The following is a 21,415-nucleotide window of genomic DNA, read 5'->3' as shown; positions in this document are numbered from 1 at the left end:
TCTCTCTCTCTCTCTCTCTGACTCTTTTTTACGTTCTCTTTCTCTTGTCCTCTTCTTCGGTTCCGGCTTGCCTCTTAAAATTGCGTTCTTTCTACACGCCTCTCAGCAACACACTTTCCTACCTACACAGCTCTTGCTATACTGCTCTCTCTCATCTTTCTCTCTCTCTCTCTTCTCAGCCCTCACAAGACTCAGATACATGTATTTAAAATATGTATATAAAACACCTTTGTGTATTTTAATATTTAATATAAGTATTGAAAATACATATTTTTTGTGATACAAAAAAGTATTTACAGTTTTTCTCGATTGCCTCCACACAAGTTCTGGTACTTCACACACAATTCTCGGAACATCTCACCCATTTCCCAACTCCCCTAATCAATGTCACTGAACACTAAGCACAATTCCTTCTTTACACTCACATTTCAGTTTTAAAACACACTCTTTTCAAACCACTACACACAATTCTCTGGATTGCACTGAATTTTCATGAAGAAAATCCCTGGTTGTCGCATTGAACACACTGCCATTCAAAATACTAAAATCAACTGCCATACTATGTTCACTTCCTCATCACATGGGCAAACTCTCTTCATACCGGTTTACAATCTGAAATCATCACCCCATAAGGACACACATTGCATGTGATATTGATGAAAACATGAGTGGATGCAGTGAGAAAACACATTTGTTTAGTTTTTGAACTCCAAAATATGTTATACAAGAGATAACTTTCATGTGGTTACCCAATATTTTACAATAAATTAGTGCATTTTTTAAAATGTCAGAAAAATATGTAAAATGTATTTTTTTGCCATACATCTGTGTACTTCAAGTCTAAAAACAATATTTCAGCATTTTACTACAGAAAAATACCCTCTTTAGTAAGTAGAACAGTGAAGAACATACTGTAAGTTTCTACTGTGTGTCAAGTTGAGTATAGAGTTTTACCTTGTGCATATTAGTGTTCAATGGTTCACATAAGAGTGTATTAAAATGACTCCTTGTGTGTGTCATTTGAGAACAAAATGACCTTTTTAGAAGAGAGTACATTGTTTTGAGACAAGACGTGCATTTTTCAGAGTTAGTGAGGAGTTTTGCCCGCTGTGTGTGAGGTATGGAGATTTGTGTGTAGAGTTTTGAGAATTCGAGAACTGATTCCGAAAATTGTGTGTAAGCAATCGAGAAAAACTGTAAATACATGTATCTGAAATACTGCCCAGCTCTGACAATACTATTCTTCTATACTATACTGTTCTATACAGCCTTCACAATTCTCCTCTCATCTCCTAGTTCTATACAGACTTCACAATACTCCTCTCTCTCATCTCCTACTTACATAACTCTAGCAGTACTCTTCGCAGTAGTATTACCAGAGATCCTTCAAGTATATCTTATCTACTCTCTCTGGTATTACTCTCTACTACTCTCTCTAGCCCTCACAGTACTCCTCTCTCTCATCTCCTAAATACACAACCCTTGCGGTACTCCTCTCTCTCATCTCCTAGTTTTATACAGCCTTCACAATACTCCCTCTCATCTTTTACACAGCCCTCACAATACTTCTCTCTCTCATCTTTCACATAGCCCTTGCTATACTACTCTCCTCATCTCCTAGTTTTACGCAGTCCTTGCAGTACTACTCTCTCTCATCTTTTTCACAGCCCTCGCAATACTCCTCGCAGTACTACCCTCCACTACTCTCTCTAGCCTTCGCAGTACTCCTCTCTCTCATCTTTTACTCAGCCTTCACAGTACTACTCTCTCTCATTTTTTACACAGCCTTCGCAATACTCCTCTCTCTCGTCTCCTGCCTACACAGCCCTTGCAATACTCCTCTCTCTCATCTTTCACACAGCCCTTGCTATACTCCTCATCTCCTAGTTTTACGCAGCCCTTGCAGTACTACTCTCTATCATCTCCTACCCACACAGCCTTCACAATACTCCTCTCTCATCTCCAAGTTCTATACAGCCTTCACAATACTCTCTCTCATCTTTTACTCAGCCTTCGCAGTACTCTTCTCTCTCGTCTCCTACCTACACAGGCCTTGCTATACTACTCTCCTCCTCTCCTAGTGTTACACAGCCCTTGCTATACTCCTCTCTCATCTTTTACACAGCCTTCACTCTCTCTCATCTCCTACCTACACAACCTTAGCAATACTCCTCGCAGTACTACTCTCTACTACTCCCTCTCAGCTATTACACAGCCCTTGCAATACTAGTTTTACGCAGCCCTCACATACTCCCCTCTCTCATCTCCTACCCACACAGCCCTCGCAGTACTACTCCTCTCTCCTCTCATCTCCTACCCACACAACCCTAGCAATACTCCCCCCCCCCTCTCTCTCTCCCTCTCTCTCTCTCTCTCATCTCCTAGTTTTCGCAGTACTCCTCTCTCTCATCTCCTAGCCCTCTAAGTGGCCTACTCCTCTCTCTCATCTCCTAGTTTTCGCAGTACTCCTCTGTCTCCTAGTTTTATGTTTTTAAACAGGTCAGTGGATAATTAGATAATTAGGAATGTTTTCTTGTCTGTCTGGGCTGCCAACAGTGAGCGTGTGTGTGTGCGTGCGTGCGTGTGTGCATGCGTGTGTGTGTGTGTGTGTGTGTGTGTGTGTGTGTGTGTGTGTGTGTGTGTGTGTGTGTGTGTGTGTGTGTGTGTGTTTTCTGCTGGAATTGGGTTGCAATAGCTATGAGTCAGAGATGGAGATTTGCTTCAGATAAGAAGTGTGAGGTGTGCATTGAAAAGCTCAGAGAGAAAAAAACAATGGCTAACGCTGGATCAGCACTCCTATCCAACTGGCCTTGCACTGTCTTGTTTACTCAAGGGCATCACACTGTCCTTGATACCACAAAGCGTGTGTGTGTGTGTGTGTGTGTGTGTGTGTGTGTGTGTGTGTGTGTGTGTGTGTGTGTGTGTGTGTGTGTGTGTGTGTGTGTGTGTGTGTGTGTGTGTGTGTGTGTGTGCGTGTGTGTGTGCGTGTGTGCGTGTGTGTCAGTGTGTGTCAGTGTGTGATTTGCACAAATGGTGGCCGTGGGCCATACATGAATTGGATACTCTGTTCAAAACTGCTTTATGCATGAAACTTGCATTGATCCAAGGCAAACAACAGCCCATTTTTATTGCTCAGGCTTTAGTGTGTGTGTGGGATTCATGAAATGCCTGGACAAATGTACTGTATAGACACAGTCGCTGAATGCAGGATGCTATAGGCAGCCTCTGATGCCTGTCACTGCATTACGATAATGTAATGTATGATCAGAACTACATACAGTACAGTACAACAGGCCCCTCACATACAGTACAGTAACAGCATGTGTTTTTACAGGCAATTACCGTAAAACTAAAACTAAAAATCCTGCATTCATTACAGTAGCTCCTTCAATGTGTTCCGCCACTCATGACCTGCTTTCAGGGCTGCATTAAAAGTCCCTGGGCCCCCTAGGCTGCAGGTGGCCGTGGTCCCCCTGGAAAGCAAATTTCGCGACATATTTGCATAGACTGTGTAAGAACTACAGGCTAAGGAAGAAAAATCTGCACTCACAAACTGCGTCTCATTATTTATTTATATTACCACCATGTCCAAAAAGCAAACGCGTTTCGGCTATCAAGCCTTCATCAGTGCGTGGATAGGCTTGATAGCCGAAACGCGTTTGCTTTTTGGACATGGTGGTAATATAAAAAATAATGAGACGCAGTTTGTGAGTGCGGATTTTTCTTCCTTAAGTTGATACATTTTATCGCGCACCCAAAGACTTTCATTATTCCCAAGAAGTTGAGCGCGTCCTTTGCCAAAACTTGAGAACTACAGGCTAGCAATTAAGGATAACATGTCTACCAACTGTTCTCAACACAACACAACACAACAGATGAAATTTTCAATATTGCACCTTGTCACAATCCTGAAATGTTTCATTTTTGGCCGACCAGGGACCCCCTGCCAGGTGGGGGCCCCTAGGCTGCAGCCATATCTAACCTGTGCATTAATCTGACCCTGCCTGCTTCCATGTAGGTACTTTATTGCCTCTTTTCCACTGCCGGTTTTCTGTTACTGTAGGCGTACAGCTCGACACATCGCGACTCGGACGCCACTTTTTTTCTTTACGATTGAGATATGTGGTGCCTATTCGAATAGCAAAAAGTGGCGGCCGAGTCGCGCTGTGTCGAGCTGTATAGGCCTACCAGAAAACCTGCAGTGGAAAAGATGCATAATGTTTCACGCCCACCCTGACGGCGGCATGATGTGTGTGCTGTGCTCAGTGGGCGATTCAAGGGTAAGTTGGGGCCCCAAGCGAAAATTCAAAATAATGAAAATTTGAAACAAAATAATGAGAAATTCCCAACAAATCACCACTACTGTAATTTAATGTCTTAGCTTATTCACCATTTATAGGCTTGAGGGCCCCGAGCGACTGCCTGCCTAGCCTGGTGACAAGATGCGCCTCGGGCTGTGCTGTATATGCAGCCGCTCTCAGGAAGCCTCCGTGGCGTAATGAAGGGAGTCGGCAGTGTAGTGTAGTGAGGCGCTGAGAGATGGAGGGCAGAGGTGAGCAGTTGAGACGTTAAGCACATCTCCACACCTTGCTCTCCACGCGCTCCCCTCGCCCCCTGGAGAAGCTGAGCGGCCCGCTGGCTGCTGAAAAGAAAGAAAAAACATCTTTCAACTCGTGTTGGATGGGGAACAAAAGAGAAATATACACTACAGTGGAAGACCCTCCGGTCCCCGCGTCGATCCGAGCCCCATCGATATGACACTGTGAGCCACACCGTCAGGTCGACGCTGGGTCTCCTTGTGAAACACGATCGCAGTGAAGGCGGTCACAGTCAGTGTTGCCAGATGTGTCTGATCAAATCCCGCCCAAAAGGTTCTCAAAAACCGACAAAATACGCTAAATTCCACCCAATTTCAACAAATTACATTGATTGCTATGGGCATAAAGCGGCAGAAAAAAACGCCAAATGGCCAAAATTTCCCGTTTTTACCCGCAGACAGCCATCCCAAGTAGCCCAATTGGGCGGGTAACCACCAAATCTGGCAACACTGGCCACAGCACGGTTTTTATTTTATGGGGCACTACTACTTGGCTCACCTGAGCCGTGTGCACAAGTTGAGCGCGGTACGGTAATTGCTTTTTAACAAAAGGCTCGGTTGCAACGCTGAGTTGACATTTCTGCGGTGAGCTAATTATGGAAATGGAATTCCCCATGCATAACTGCACTCTTTAATAAAACAGCTGTATGACACACACCTCAAGTAGATTGTTTAATAATTTCATACACACACGTAGAGCGATTGAATACCCCAAAGGCCAAAAGCTTCATGTCTGGCTTTCAAGGATTTGTGAACTGTAGTCTTTTTTTTTCCTCCCCCTTCTTTCTTTCTTTCTTTCTCTCTTTCTCCCTGAGAGGAGAGAATGAAAAACGGAGGCAATTTCCTCTCCTCCATTATACCAGTGTGACAGTATGCTGAATATTATGAAAAGGCAAGCACCAACATTTCATTCTATTCATTATGTTTATTTATTTGTTTACTTATTTATTTATTTGAATTTAGTTTGTCACAAATATGCAATAAAATGTAATGGTTTTCTTCTTCTTACCTTGGCACCAAGGGGAATTGTATTGGTACCTCTGAGTTTAATTGCCGTGATGATATGGTTTGGAAAAGAGGGGAAAAAAAGTTCGTTGTAGCTGAATGAAGGAAAACCTTCATTGCTCTCATTGCTCTTTTTTCTTCTTATTTCAACAAAACACTTCGGTAACACTTTACTTAAAGCCCGTTCTATAGTGCATTATGAGCACATTTATAATGAATTATAATGCACATCATAATTAGACACAATGCATTATGGCTACACTCATAATGCTTCATAATGTATTATATCAACAGTTATAACTATGCATCTACCTTATAATGCCTTATAATAAATATAAATAAATAAATAATAACACCCTTGTATTTATATCGCATTATTATATGGTGTGACGTCATCGGTCGAATGCTCCATTCATTTCAATGGGGCTCCCCAACGTTCGCACGTCTGTTATTTTTCGATAACGGACGGCTTGGTCTTTATCAGACCGCTGTCAATGGCAACAAGACTTTTCACTGCTAAAGCGACTTTTCAACAAGACTCTAATCAGCTGCTGTGATAGACAACAGAGGTAGTCACAACACCTGTTGTCCTGGCTACATAGCTGTTGCCTAGTGGTGTTCCACAACGGCACTGTTTTGTTTTGCGCAGCAACAATCTTTTGACATGAAAAACTATAATAAACTTAACATTAAATAGGCCTAAAGAAATGTCCCCGCCATGTGTGAATCATTTAAGTATATCCATATAATAAGCGGGTTAACGTTCGGCGAGTCGGTCGCTTTGTGGAATAGCAGCACTTCAGAGAGAACAACTCCGCGTCGGGGTCTAAAGATTCTCTCTGTCGTGCTGCTATTCCACCGCCGAACGTTAACCCTTACTTATTATATGGTGTGACGTCATCGGTCGAATGCTCCATTCATTTCAACGGGGCTCCCCAACGTTCGCACGTCTGTTATTTTTCGATAACGGACGGGTTGGTCTATAACAGACCGCTGTCAATGGCAACAAGACTTTTCACTGCTAAAGCAACTTTTCAACAAGACTCTAATCAGCTGCTGTGATAGACAACACCTGTTGTCCTGGCTACCTAGCTGTTGCCACAACGGCACTGTTTTGTTTTGCGCAGCAACAATCTTTTGACATTAAAAACTATAATAGACTTAACATTAAATAGGCCTAAAGAAATGTCCCCGTCATGTGTGAATCATTTAAGTATATCCATATAATAAGCGGGTTAACTTTCGGCGAGTCGGTCGCTTTGTGGAATAGCAGCACTTCAGAGAGAACAAGACCCCTCCGCTCCGCGTCGGGGTCTAAAGATTCTCTCTGTCGTGCTGCTATTTCACGGTAGCGACCTTCTCGCCGAACGTTAACCCTTACTTATTATATGGTTGTGACGTCATCGGTCGAATGCTCCATTCATTTCAACGGGGCTCCCCAACGTTCGCACGTCTGTTATTTTTCGATAATGGACGGGTTGGTCTATAACAGACCGCTGTCAATGGCAACAAGACTTTTCACTGCTAAAGCGACTTTTCAATAAGACTCTAATCAGCTGCTGTGATAGACAACACCTGTTGTCCTGGCTACCTAGCTGTTGCCTAGCGTTTCACAACGGCACTGTTTTGTTTTGCGCAGCAACAATCTTAACATTAAATAGGCCTAAAGAAATGTCCCCGCCATGTGTGAATCATTTAAGTATATCCATATAATAAGCGGGTTAACTTTCGGCGAGTCGGTCGCTTTGTGGAATAGCAGCACTTAAGAGAGAACAAGACCCCTCCGCTCCGCGTCGGGGTCTAAAGATTCTCTCTGTCGTTCTGCTATGCCACGGTAGCGATCTTCTCGCCGAACGTTAACCCTTACTTATAAGCTAGATGTATCGTTATAACTGTTGATATAATACATCATGAAGCATTATGAGTGTAGCCATAATGCATTGTGACTAATTATGATATGTATTATAATTAGTTATAAATATGCTCATAATGCACTTTGAAATGGGCTTTAAGTAAAGTGTTACCAACGCTTCTTTAGACACATCTGCTTCATATGAGAATGTCAGTCAGTCAGTACAGACAGCATATTAATTCCCTCTCCATCCCTACCGCGACCGGCCGCAGGCACTTTACATGAACCGCACTATAGATTTATCACCTCCAAGCCTTCAGTCGGTGCGGTTCTCTCATAGTGTACTGCACACATTGACCCCTTTACGCATTGAACGGTACATGTCGAACACCGAAGCAGGCTTTTTAATTATCCACGCTGTGAGCCGCTTGACTGTAATTACAGCGGACACGCTAGTAAATGTATGGAAGTGCAGGGTTTCCTGAAGTGTGGAGTCTCTCTCTCTCTCTCTCTCTCTCTCTCTCTCTCTCTCTCTCTCTCTCTCTCTCTCTCTCTCTCTCTGCCGAAAAGTTATAAAGTTATAACTCCCTTATTCCTCCCTGGAATCCTCTGTTTCTCTACCCCCTCTCCCTCTCTCTCTCTCTCTCTCTCTCTCTCTCTCTCTCTCTCTCTCTCTCTCTCTCTCTCTCTCTCTCTCTCTCTCTCTCTCTCTCTCTCTCGCTCTCTCTCTCTTACTCTCTCTCTCCCCCCTCTCTCTCTCTCTCACTCCCCCCCCCCCCCCCCCCCCCCCCCCCCCCCCCCCCTCTCTCTCTCTCTCTCTCTGGCCTGGTTCACCTTGGTGAAGCGTCACCCTCTGCATATTAACTGTACAAGTGAGAAGAGCTGTCAGCACCTGTCACTCCCAGCCTTCAGACACCTGGCTGCGACACCACAGTTAAAAGCACGTCACCTTGTTTGCTCCGTAAGGTCACTGCACCAACAGGAGGCCAGGAGGAGGAAGCGGCATTTCATACATTTCAAAAACGTTTGACATATACCTGAGTGGAGCATCTGTTTTTGCTGGGATATTCCTGTGCTTTAGCCTGATGTGGTGAGCAGCTTCAGGGCCACTGCTAAGGTTTTGGAGGCCCTATACAGTAGCTGGTCAGGAGCCCCCCATGGTTAAATAATAATAATAATAATAATAATAATAATAATAATAATAATAATAATAATAATAATAACAACAATAATAATAATAATAATAATAATAATCTACTAACAAATCTATGTTTCATAATGTAATTCAATATTTTTTTCTTGACGTTTTTTAAGTCAATCTCAATTTAAGAGGGCCCAATTTTGGGGGCAAAGTGGTTGGTGCCCCAAAGACTGGTTGGTGCCCTAAGCACTCTGCATACTCTGCTTATGTCTAGCGGCGGCCCTGAGCAGCTTGGCATATCATAACACTGGACCCAGACGACAGGAGTATTATACTGCAAAAACGAGTGTTACAGTATGTTGCACATGTTGCACTGACCAGACATCTCCTAATCGTTTGTTTTGTCCTGCAACTCTTACAACCTTAGGTGTGGATGTACACATCTGACTCTGAAGAAGGCACACGGCGAAAAGCGTCTGTGCAATAAAAAACACTACTGTGCAAGGTGCGGCCTCCTTCTTGAAACACATCTGACTCTGCAAATGGCTTCATTTTATTTACTGGCCTGCAGTTCTAAAACTTTGAAAATGTTGCAGTTGAACAAACTACCAGCCTTTGAGATTTCTCAGTTCAACGCAACAAAAGCTTTCACACTCGGCCCTAGCGTTTGGTCAGACAGGCTCATTCTTCAGTGCTACATCAGGGACTATTCAGATAATGCCCAAAACTGAGAAGCTGTCTTCACACTTTGCCTGCCACAAAATGCAGCCGCAGACAAAAGGCTCTGGATGGAGCGGCCATTTTTCTTCTTGTCCTCCGACTCCCTCTCTTGTCTCCTCTCCGTGACCAACGGCACAGGAAGGAAGTGCGGTCCCTGTCATGGGAGTTGCCACAGTTGCCAATTGATAATGAAGCGTCGGTATTGAGGGGGCTTTCGGACGCTTGCCGGCCTAATTACACCGCGGCCACGGCTCTCCGCTCGTGCATTAACACCTGATTTATTTCCTCTTTTGCCCCGCTCAATAGGACTGGAGTTAATTGGTTTTCCAAATGACTTCTGAAATGTAAGGATCAGCCATCATTAACGGAATGCCTCGTGCTTGTTATGTATGCACGGTAGCTCCTTGAAGCCCGTGTTTGGGTGAACAGAGGAGGGGGCAAAGGGGAAAGTCTTGGTGGATAGTCATGCATTACGGACTTCCTAAAACAGGAACGGATGCCTGGACAAACAGGATTTTGGAATAGATTTTCTGGGCTAGATGGTCCAGTCTCTGACTAAAGAAAGAGAAGTTGCCTCCATGGGGGATACAAATAACCAATTCCTCTGCATGAGGTGGGCCATGCGTTTTTTATGTGGAACGAATGTGCTGTCTTTCTCTCTCTTGGTCTCTTGTTGTTGTTTTTTTCTCTTTTATTCTCTCTCTCTCTCTCTCTCTCTCTCTCTCTCTCTCTCTCTCTCTCTCTCTCTCTCTCTCTCTCTCTCTCTCTCTCTCTCTCTCTCTCTCTCTCTCTCTCTCTCTCTCTCATTCCTCATTCTCCATTCACACACCGGCAAAGCAACAGGACATAAATATCCATGCAAGGCAGACCAGCATGAGAGATTGGGATAAAGTAGGGGGAGAGGGCTGACCACACGCCGACCGCTTCCATACACGTTGTCAGAGCTGTCAGGTTGCTGTGACATTCACAGCAAAAACAGGCAAACCATGGCAGCTACAAAATAGCCCAATTCATGTCGCCCAAAAGGCAGGTCCCCACAGAACAAAATGGCAGCCCATGCTACTGGTGGAGCTCTGAAGTATGTGGGCATCAGGCAAAGAGAGAGAAAGAGAGAGAAAGCTTTTTGCACACCGTCTCCATGGTTCTCCAGAGAATCAGCCTTTCCTTCGATGAGATGAGATGAGATGAGATGTGATAAGATGAGATGAGATGAGAAGCGATAGGGTGGGACAGAATAAAATGTACAGTATGTAGTGGCTTTAAGATTGAACAGTGCTTAGATCAATGCTGAAGAACACTTGAAAAGCAGAGACGGTTTGGCATGGAAACGGCAAACGTGGCAGCCCATCTCTCCTTGAGGAGCTCTGCTCAGCACAGCACAGCACAGCACAGCACAGCACAGCACAGCACAGCACAGCACAGCACAGCACAGCACAGCACAGCACAGCACAGCACAGCACAGCCCAGACCAGCTTTCTCTAGGCAGCACAGCATAGTACAGCACAGAACAGCACAGCGCAGCGCAGCGCAGCGCAGCGCAGCGCAGCGCAGCACAGCCTTCTCTAGGCAGCACAGTACAGCACAGCGCAGCGCAGCGCAGCGCAGCACTGCACAGCACAGCACAGCACAGCACAGCACAGCACAGCACAGCACAGCCTTATCTACGCAAAACAGCCCAACCCAGCACAGCCCAGTCCTGCGCAGCACAGCACAGCACAGCACAGCACAGACCAGACCAGACCAGACCAGACCAGACCAGACCAGACCAGACCCTACCAGCCTTCACTAGGCAGCACAGCACAGCACAGCACAGCACAGCACAGCACAGCACAGCACAGCACAGCACAGCACAGCACAGCACAGCACAGCACAGCACAGCACAGCACAGCACAGCACAGCACAGCCTTCTCTAGGCAGCACAGTACAGCACAGTACAGCACAGTACAGCACAGCACAGCACAGCACAGTACAGCACAGCACAGCACAGCCTTCTCTAGGCAGCACAGCACAGAACAGCACAGCACAGCACAGCACAGCACAGCACAGCACAGCACAGCACAGCACAGCACAGCACAGCACAGCACAGCACAGCACAGCACAGCACAGTCTGTCTTCTCCAGGCAGCCCTCTATGGCCTGGTGCTGTGGCGCTGCTCACCAGTGAAGCACTATGGGTAGTAATAATGTTGAGGCCTCAAAGGACGAAGACCATAAAGTTCATTCCAGAAAAGGAACCACATAAAAGCTTTCCAACAAGAAAAAAATGTTTCATGAGGGAAAAGTGTATCTTTTTTTATTTTTACACTGCTTGAAAGTTCTAAAATTGCTTTTTAAAGTGGTGGCCAAAGAATCGTCCGAGTTCTTTCAGAGAAAGTTGAGAATTTGAACCCCTGAGACTTCTCCCTGAGGGATGCCATCTGAAAAAAATGGTTAATGGTTATAAATTGTCCCAAGTTTTTTTTTCTTTTCTTTAGCATGTTAAAATGGAGTACTGTACAGCAGGTTTCTTTTAGAATAACGTGTGATAATATTTTTTCACCTTGGCCTCTGTTGAATAGATAAGAGACTGCCTGGTGGAAAAGTGATAATAACCTCTGCAGGTTAGGTCAGTGGAAATAAACTAGCAGGGGTAGACTGTGCCATGTTAGGCAAGCCAACTTTTTACACATTTGATTGGTTGGCAGAATTTCCACATGGAGATTTTATTCCTTAGGTTAAGTAGGCCATATATATTTTCAGGGTTTTTGCCTGCGTGTTAACGTTAACAAATTTCTATGGGGAAAAAATGAGGAAGGTGTCTCGACCCTTTCAATTTGAAGAGAGCCTAATAGTCGAAGCTAGAGGTGTTAGATTCCGGAAACATCTTAATCCATGACATAATCCCTTAACATTCATTTAGTGTAATCCATGTTCATACAGTACTTACAGAACTGCTGCAGAGCCAGAGCGGAGTGTGGCATGGGAATGTGGTGAGAGGACAGAGTGCTTTAATATGACAATGAGTGGGCCCCTTTCTGATAAGACTCTGACAGCAAAAAAAGACTTGCGCCATGTATTTAATTCAGACTAAGCACCATGAAGCTATTAACTATTGTGAGGAAAGTGGTATTTGCTATCAGGACTTGGACGCGTTCCACTTGCCAGAAAGGCAGCCTTGCAGTTACTGTGTGGGAGGAGAAGAGTATTTTGTGTGAAGACAGATTTAGCAGGATTGCCTTTAGTTTGAAGTGCTGGAGGATTAAACAACTAGCCATCATTTCCACTATTTTACAAGTACAAATTCTCCAATTTGGTTCATATTTTAGGAGTAGGAGTTGGACTTTCTTTATTGATGAAGACTTCTGGGCTTGTGGCAACTTTTCGTGACTTTGATTTTCCAATTATTTTGACTTCAAACTTTACCACTCAGTGTAATGCACATTTTGAATAGACCTGCCCACAGATCCCCGTATTCCTAGAACTATATATTTTCCCAATTAGATTGAAATGATAAGATATGGGCTTCTTTTAGTAATAAGCTATTACCCAGCTTTGAAATATCCCCCCTTTTAAGTTTGAGAAAGTTTGTCTGGCTTGAAAATGGCATATGGGATTTTAAAAAAAAGCAGACGCCTCATTCCCAAGAGATTAGGTGTAGATGTCGACGCTTGTCTGACACACACACACACACACACACACACACACACACACACACACACACACACACACACACACACACACACACACACACACACACACCCTTTGAAGGCCACCGAAAAAGATATAAACGCGATTTATCCGGCGATAAGAAAGTGTCTTCACCTTGCGAGTGTTGCGATAGAGGCGATAAGTGCAGCAGGATAAACAGCGGTGGTGGGTCGGTGACAGACGGAGGATTAACAGCGTATGCAAAGCAGCCGGAGCAGCGTGACTTGGAAGCTCAAGCTTCACACACAACCTTTTGGATTGCAGTCAGGTTTCGCTGCCGCCTGTCTCGCATAATTGATTGCTTTAAGATTTCAAAAACTAAGGCATGATTGTCCTAGAATACATACAGTGGATAGTCTTTGAACATAAGACATTTTCTTTTCCTCTCTTTAAAAAAAAACAAAAAAAAACTTGTTTGATGTATTAGAAGGTTCTATATCTCATTATATCCGAGAGCAAAACTGGGGAATGATTTGGTTGGTTTGTTAGTATTCAGGCCCATGAAAGTACCTTTCGATTTGATTAAAAGAAAACGAAAAGATAGAAGAAAAAAAGTGCTGAAGCATTCCCAAAGGTTAACCACTTTATTTTGGGACACGACCAATGAAAGCACACTTCTGTCAGTGGAACAGCAATCAATACGAGCCGTGTTGGACAGGATTCAGCTTTCATGACACAGTGCTCACCCAGGGAGTATATATATGAGGGGAAATCCCTCCGCGATGTAATTAATCATTGATTTTTGGAAGCTGAAGTGATTAGTGGCTCTGCTATGTGAAGATCAAATTGAGTTGGGCTCGCGCTGGATGTCTTTGGGCCCCTAATTCCCACCGAAGTCAGAGAGTCAAACCGTAAGTGAGCGCCAGCGAGAAGGGAATTCGACCAAACTTTAAATTGGTCTGAGGTGCTCTGGTCCGCTAAATAATTAAGCCTGGTGACTGCCTTAGCGTAATGAGAGAACAAGTGGACACGGTACTAAACAAAGGGTTTGAACAAAGCTTTTTTTTCTCTCCTCTCTGTCTCGTGTGTTTCAGAGTTATGACGACGGATATGATGGCGAATATGACGACGAGAGTTATGATGCTTATGATGATACTTACAGCAATCAGTCTAAAAGGTAAGTACGTTTCCAATTCACCGAACCGTAACAGAAACCCAATGGAGACACAGAGGATAGCTTCTTGAATACATTATGATGATCATGTGTGTAAATACATGAATGTGTGTGAATACTTGAATACATTATGATGATCATGTGTGTAAATACATGAATGTGTGTGAATACTTGAATACATTTTGATGATCATGTGCGTAAATCATTTGAGACCATGCAACATCCATACTCATACTCCTCATCTCCCAATGCAGCATTTCTGAATACTATGAATACGGCCACGGAACAACTGAAGAATCCTACAACAACTATGGTAAGGCCCTGACTTAGGATTTATTAATTATGATTGACTGTATTATAATATATCATGTATACCTGACTTTCTCAAACCCCCATATCATTTGTTGTCCAACAATAAGTTAGTATGTCCGTCAATCCAAATGGTAGTGATCAGCTCAGGTACACAGTAGCCCAGCTCCATCATTACATCAAGTCGTTCCACTAATACCAAACCATGTTTGTTTTAGGCATTGTTTTGGACAAGATTACAAAAAGAAAACATTTATTCGTAAGGAAATAACCCTATCTGGTTCTTCCTCCCCAGATGTGTGGATGTTAACCACATTTAATCAGTGACAAACTTAGTACTTAGTTTGTTTCTTTTTTTATTCATCAGACAAAACAATAAACAGAAGGTTATTTTCCCACAAATTGCAGTTGAACGTTGCCTATCCGAACTGTGTCAATCCCCCAGTCAAGTGCGGTGTCCAACACAAAAGATGACAGCGCCTCATTCTCTGACTCAGTCGTGGCATTGACCAGACAATGCTGGCGCGCTGCCCTACGCCGCCCAGAGAGCCGGTCATGTTTCACAGCTGAGAGATAAAAGTGAAAAGCCCTCATTGTGTCACCCTGTGCCAGACCACCGCCAGAAGCCCATGCAGGCATCCTTTGGGGAGGGTAGCTGCCGTGAGCAATGGCCTTCCTCTCCCTTCCCTTCCCTGGGCTTGGCACAGGTGGAGGCTCTCCTGGCTTGGGGTTGCAGCTTCTACCGTACCGTACCGTACCAAGGGCCCAGGGCCAGCAAGAGACCTTGAGGCTTTTTGGGCTGATGCCTATTGTGTGAGGGGGAGGAGGGGGAGGCTTTTCATGCAGGCTGCTGGCTGCCGCGGTCAGGCCCGCTGACACGGGGGGACAAAGGGGTTTGTTGTCCCGGACCCAGTGAGAGATAGGGGGCCCAGTTAGATTGTATGTATTGGATAGGGGGCCCTTTCAGATGACTTTGTCCAGGGCCCAGAAAAAGCGGTCAGCGGCCCTGGTCGTGGGTACACTGCGGCACGTTTTCCTTTTGAAAGTGCAGCCCTCATAGGATTATGGCCGATACGATACTCGCCATCCAGCCGCGCTTGGCAAGCAACTGGCTTGCTGTTGTGTTGTGTTGTGCTGTGTTGTGATGTGGCTTTTGTCCTCTATGCTCTGGAAGCGATGCTCTGTGTTTGTTTCTGTCGAGCACTCCTGGTCATTCATTTTCCCTGCATGGTTTTTTTTTTTAAAAAGGACAACTGGCACGCAGGAAAGTGTGACTGGGTGAAAGGCAGCGCAAAAAAAACCACGAGAGAGCAATGATGTTGATTTCATGGTCCATAAAGACTTTGTAGCATGGAAATCCCAACCGCTGCTTTGGAGAGCAGAGAGAGGAGAGAGGCTGTTTCATGTCATTGTGAGGTTCTAACAAGAGGCCGTGCGCTGCCAGCTTTCCATGGGACCGACTCCTATTACACTGGGAATGTCCAATTCATTTCCAAACAGAAGACTTAGATTACGCTGGTCTGACAGCCTGGCCAACTTTAATTAGTCTCTTTCTGATGAACCATTGACTGCAATGAGCAGAGGAACGGGAGAATGTGACGCACGCACACACACACGCATGCACACATGCACACACACAAGCATGCACACACACACACACACACATTTGCCTCCCCTCTCTCTCTCTCTCTCTCTCTCTCTCTCTCTCTCTCTCTCTCTCTCTCTCTCTCTCTCTCTCTCTCCTTTCTGTCACGTTCTCCTTCCTCTTGCCATTTGCTTCTCTGTCTCTCTTTCTTCTGTCTCACTCGCTCCTTTTTTCTTTCCTCCATCCATATTGGTGTCATGGGCCGCCTCAAGACAGCAGGGCTTATTAAGAGCTCAGTAATCCAATCCAAAGGCATGGCACACAGTCAGTCCCCCGTCACCTGCTCTGCTCTGGTCTGGTCGCCAGCCGCAGTCAGTTGCAAAACAACACCTCCAAATCCATCACCCTGACGACCAATCCCTGACTGACAACACCTCCAATTCTATCACCGTGACAACCAGTCCCCTGACCACTCACTCGCAGGATCCCATGCCCAGCCGGGGCAATAGCAGCACGGACGCACGCACGCACGCACGCACGCACACACACACACACACACAAACACACACACACACGCACGCACACAGCCACACACACACGCATGCACGGACGCACGCACGCACACACAACAAGCGCACACGCACGCACCCACACACACACACACATGCACAGCACACACACACAACACACACACACACACACACACACACACACACACACACACACACACACACACACACACACACACACACACACACACACACACACACACACACACACACACACCAAAAAAGGAACTGATGTGATTTTTGGCCTCCCTGCCAGGACACACACTCTGAAGGTTAAGCAAAGATGCATTTAGAACGTCTCTGGGTTAAGGCCTGTTTTGGCCTGCCGGTCAGCTATTAGTTGTGATGTTGACGGTCGCTCAGGCATGTTCTGAAAACTTAGTAGTGCACATTTTTCCTGCATTGTGTCATTGCAAGCAGCTTTGGCCAGTGCTTGTGTAAGGGAGGCCAACTAGCAGAGTGTGGCATGGAACGTTAGTAAACCTCCCTCCCGAAGCCTCAATACAGTGCTGTAGCGTTAGGCTATCAGATCGACCCTTTATCTCAACGCGCTCGTACTGTGACGCCCATTGCCCAATCGATAGATGACGCGGTGGCCGGTTCGCGCTCCGAGGGGGACGAACTGTGCAGGAACACCTCATTCACACTTGTCTTTCTGACAGTCATATCTGCTGTACCCTAGCTTCAATTCTTAACCAGGGCAGTTATGTTTACTTTCCAGTATGGAGACAAGTCTGAGAGGGCGTTGCGCCAGTAACTCCAGTCCTAATATGTGTACGTAGGTTCCCAAATGATAATCCACAGCAGGAAGGAGTGGAACTCGCACACCGATAGCCGATGCAATAATTTCTTCACTGCTTTACATATATACAAGCGATAAAAGTGCCGCCCAGAAGTGCAAAAGGTTTCGGTCACTGGACCTTCCTCAATGCAAGCAGCCCTCCAGTATGAGTATGTTTTGGAAGTATATTCTAGTAAATGAACACAGAACGAGTGATTGAATAGACACAGCATTGCAGAGTGCTTGTCCTTCTGACAAGCCATATCTTGCAGTACACTGAAGTGTGCTGTTGAGTCTTATATACTGTATGTTCATATTAGCTGAAATGAGAAGTGTGTGATGCTCACCGCCCAGAACAAGGATGACCAGTGCTTGGCGTGTAATTGAGGTGGTGTTCTATGTGCACTTAGTGAGATTACATGTTACAGCACAGTGCACACATTACATCATGTTGCTCTGGTCTTCATTTGCAGCATGTAAGAGTACCGTAAGCCTGTCAGCCTCAGACACAGATCGCATGCTTTTCTTTTGGCATACGTAACAGACAGCACAGCAGCTGCGCGTTCTGTTACAGTGGTCATTCCAGCAGCCGAGCTGAAAGGTTAGAGTATCGGTGTTGGCTTCAGTACGTGGCACGCACATCTCAGGTGCAGCGCTGTGAGTCATTCGATAAAATCGATGGAAATCAAGACGCTTCACAGCACAAGCAACCAGCTGATGTGGACCTCATTACACACACTTCTGTTGGCTGTCCAGCGCGTTCCTATGGGGTTATAATTCTAGCCTGATTATCATCGACGTTCAAAAGTGTTGCGTCACTAGGAGGGCACAGCCTGGCTAGTATAATTCATAAGCTCATTTGGGGGGAAAAAAGGAGAGACTCATTAATTGTCTTCTTGGTCCATGCTACAGCATTGTTGTTATTTTGTTGCTGTTGACTAAGTGCACTGTCATATTATATCTAATGTAATAACGTGTCCCTGCCCTTGTTCAACTTGTTGTTGTTATTAGCTTCTGTGCTGTAGTACAGTGTACGTGATATGTATGATAACTTGTAGTGTACCGTACAGTATCTGTGTTTTGCGCTTGTGTAATTAATTTGGCAACCCCGTCTGTGCTGTGTGCTGTGCTTGTAGCAGAAGAAGACTGGAGCTCCACGCGCCCTCCTGCCCTCAAAGCCCCGGCAGCCCCCAGGCCTTCCCGACGGGGCTTCAGACAACACCCCTACGGTAGATATTGAAGGTGCTTCGAAACATTGCGCCCTCCAACATGACCACATGAATCACTTTTGACTCTCTTCAAAAAACTTTGCTTTTTTATTTTTTTTGCTCTCTCTCTCTGCTCCCTTGACCACATCTCCCCCCACGCCACGCCTCATATAGGAAGTCTCCATTTAAACCTATTGTAGGCCTTGACCCAACCCCCACCCCCTCCCCCACTGATGGCTTTTTTTAAATAACGTGAACTCATTTGTAGAAGCAATGAGAGGGAAGACAAACATTGAGATGGAAAAAAAATGTGAAAATTGGGGTTGATACGTCAAACCCTGCACTTGAACTGCTCAATGTCATTTTGATTGTACATAACTGTGTGTTTCTTCGTAAACAAAAGCATGGGGTTGCCACATAACTTACACTTATTGATCCTTTTCGTGATCCTGTTGTCATCCAGGCCAGACTGATTTATTACCATTAAGTGAAGATAACTATCTTGTATATAACTTCTTTTTTAATACTTGTTCATTTAATTATGTTAACTATTGCGTTGTAAATTTAATTTCAATTTCGGTATTGGGGTAGACAGCAAACGGCTATGTATGTAGCTTCAGACAAGCGCTCTGTTCTGTGTTAAGATGTATCTGTAAATAAAACATGTAATAAAAGAACATAAAGCACAATGTGTAAGCTTCTCTAAATAGGTGGCCATATTAATTGTCAAATTTGTTTGCCATAATTTGTTAATAATGTTGAAATCTTTCTCTTTTTGTAAAATTAGATACATTCCAAGTATTTGTTTATAGTAATAAATGCCTGCTTGGGTATAGGAAATGGCTAAAATGTTGTTTTCTTTTTTATAAATACGTAAATAAATTTACAAAAAAAATTGAAGTCATTTTGTGTAAGTCTAGATCAGCCACATTAATCCACTCCACAGGCTCCATTTGAACACTAACACTAAATTGTTCATTGACTACTGATTAGCTCATTAAATGTATAACATGTTAATGGAAATCGATTGTTTTAGACCAATAAATTCATTTTTAACATATTCTTTAAGCTTCACCTCTTTAAACGCCAATTCTGATTGACCGGTCTGCACTACGCTACGTACTAGCATGTCTCTGAGAATGTTATGGAGATGTAAGAAGGTAAGGAACCCCCCATACTACAACAAGCCTGTCTAGATGCCATCTACCTTCTTCAATAAGCCTGTTTAGATGCATTCTGCCTTCAGTATGCCCACATTATGTGAATACTGTTGCTACTCCCAGTCTTGTTTCTAGAGCTGGGAGTGGGGTGCCACTAAGATACGTATCCATCTCTTGTCTCTGCTATCCTATCTTCTTGTCTTCTTGTCCATCACTGTGAGTCCAGCTCAGTCTTTGTGCTGTATAAGACATAAGAAAGTGCTTTTAAATATTATAATCCTGCTGCTGCACTTGCGGGGCCGGTAGACACCTGAACTCTCTTTTGTGACTTATTAGACGCGAAGGCTGACCCTCTAATTAAGAGACTGAAAGGAACCGCTTAACCCCTAAGCAGGTAAACCTCCCCCCTAATAATAACTCCAATGTTGCGTATGCCAATCATAAACATTTATAAAGTTACTGACACTTAAAAAAGTAAACCTGCCCGGACTAACCTCGAGTATAAGCTTCCTTGGCCCTCTAAAATCGCTAATTAATGTTAACTAGTAACCTTCCAAAACTGAACTGAGTAACATGCAGTTTATATAAGATACAAAGAGTCGACACAATGCGATGAATAATAGGAGATAAAAACACATGTTAATGGCTGATATGCTAAACAAGAACATTTAACCTGAAATCAAAAAGATTAAATGGTTGCTTAAAAAATGTACGACAGCTTTTGTCCCTCCCCAAAGTTGGTTTACTTTTTTGATAGTGACAATGTTGTGGGATCTCATTGCATGGTCGTGTGTTAGATTTCTGCATTCACATACTGTGTTATGTCACATTGTTTGTTCAGATTTCACTTTTTGGTCAGGACTATTAAGGGGCATCACTTTTTCTGACATCTGACTTGTGCTTTTCTTAACAGGTGAACTGTAAAAAAACAAAAACGTATGAACGACTCTTGGGCAGCAGGTAAGATTCAGCCCTTTATTATCACATTCCTCCCTCTATATTTCTCAGTTCTGCTACTTTTCAGTGTGTTCTTTAGAGGTGAGCTCTGCTCTCCTGACCTGAACAGAAATGCAGAAGGTGTGGGTTGCTTAGTCAATAAGGTGGGAAAGCCAAGGTGTTGCCATGCCAACCTGGGATTTTTAGTGACTCTTGGAGGCAGAGAGCAAAAGGGCCTGTGCTTGTACACAAGAATGTCTCTCTTCTTGGATAGTCCCAGTTTTAAGGAAAGTGCTTTTCTGTTTTCTTTTTCTGCTTTTATTTATAGTGGGGCTATTGCCCTAGCCACGGGTGTACCCACAGGCATTATGTCACGGGCTGTTATGACACACTGTAGCCATGTCGAAGCGCTCCGCTCACATTTCTCTTAATCTGGATCACGCCTCCAGCAGTACGCCAGGGCTGGTCTAGGTTAGCTGTGTTGCCTACCCGTATTAGGGAAGCTGGCAGACAAAGGGGTCAGTTGTCCCGGGCCCAGGGAGAGCAGCGCCCCAAAATTGGGTCCTCATTACTCATTACATTGTACTGTATATTGTGTGGGGGTGCCCTTTTAGATAACTTTATTCTGAGGCCCAGACGGTACAGGCCCCGTCACTGCAGGTGGCCTTGTGCTGTCTGCAAGATGAATCCATACCAGTCCAACTGTCACCTTAAAAAACCAATAGCAATTTTCCAGCATTTTACAGCTGACC

At 44.5% G+C, this 21,415-nt stretch overlaps 1 protein-coding gene across 1 annotated transcript in view; it reads left to right on the top strand.

The window, feature by feature from the left end:
- Positions 1 to 19,303, top strand: part of khdrbs2 (KH domain containing, RNA binding, signal transduction associated 2) — a 122,971-nt gene extending 103,668 nt beyond the window's left edge. Inside the window, exons 7-9 of the mRNA XM_063192270.1 lie at positions 14,036 to 14,118; positions 14,370 to 14,428; positions 18,496 to 19,303. Of these exons, the coding sequence (XP_063048340.1) occupies positions 14,036 to 14,118; positions 14,370 to 14,428; positions 18,496 to 18,599 (246 nt within the window). The 3' untranslated portion in view covers positions 18,600 to 19,303. The remainder of the gene's footprint in view (positions 1 to 14,035; positions 14,119 to 14,369; positions 14,429 to 18,495) is intronic.
- The last annotated feature ends 2,112 nt before the right edge of the window (positions 19,304 to 21,415 follow it).

The sequence above is a fragment of the Engraulis encrasicolus genome, chromosome 24 (genome assembly GCF_034702125.1).
Source record: "Engraulis encrasicolus isolate BLACKSEA-1 chromosome 24, IST_EnEncr_1.0, whole genome shotgun sequence".
Lineage (NCBI taxonomy): Eukaryota > Metazoa > Chordata > Actinopteri > Clupeiformes > Engraulidae > Engraulis > Engraulis encrasicolus.
This window is presented reverse-complemented; position numbering and strand designations above follow the sequence as displayed.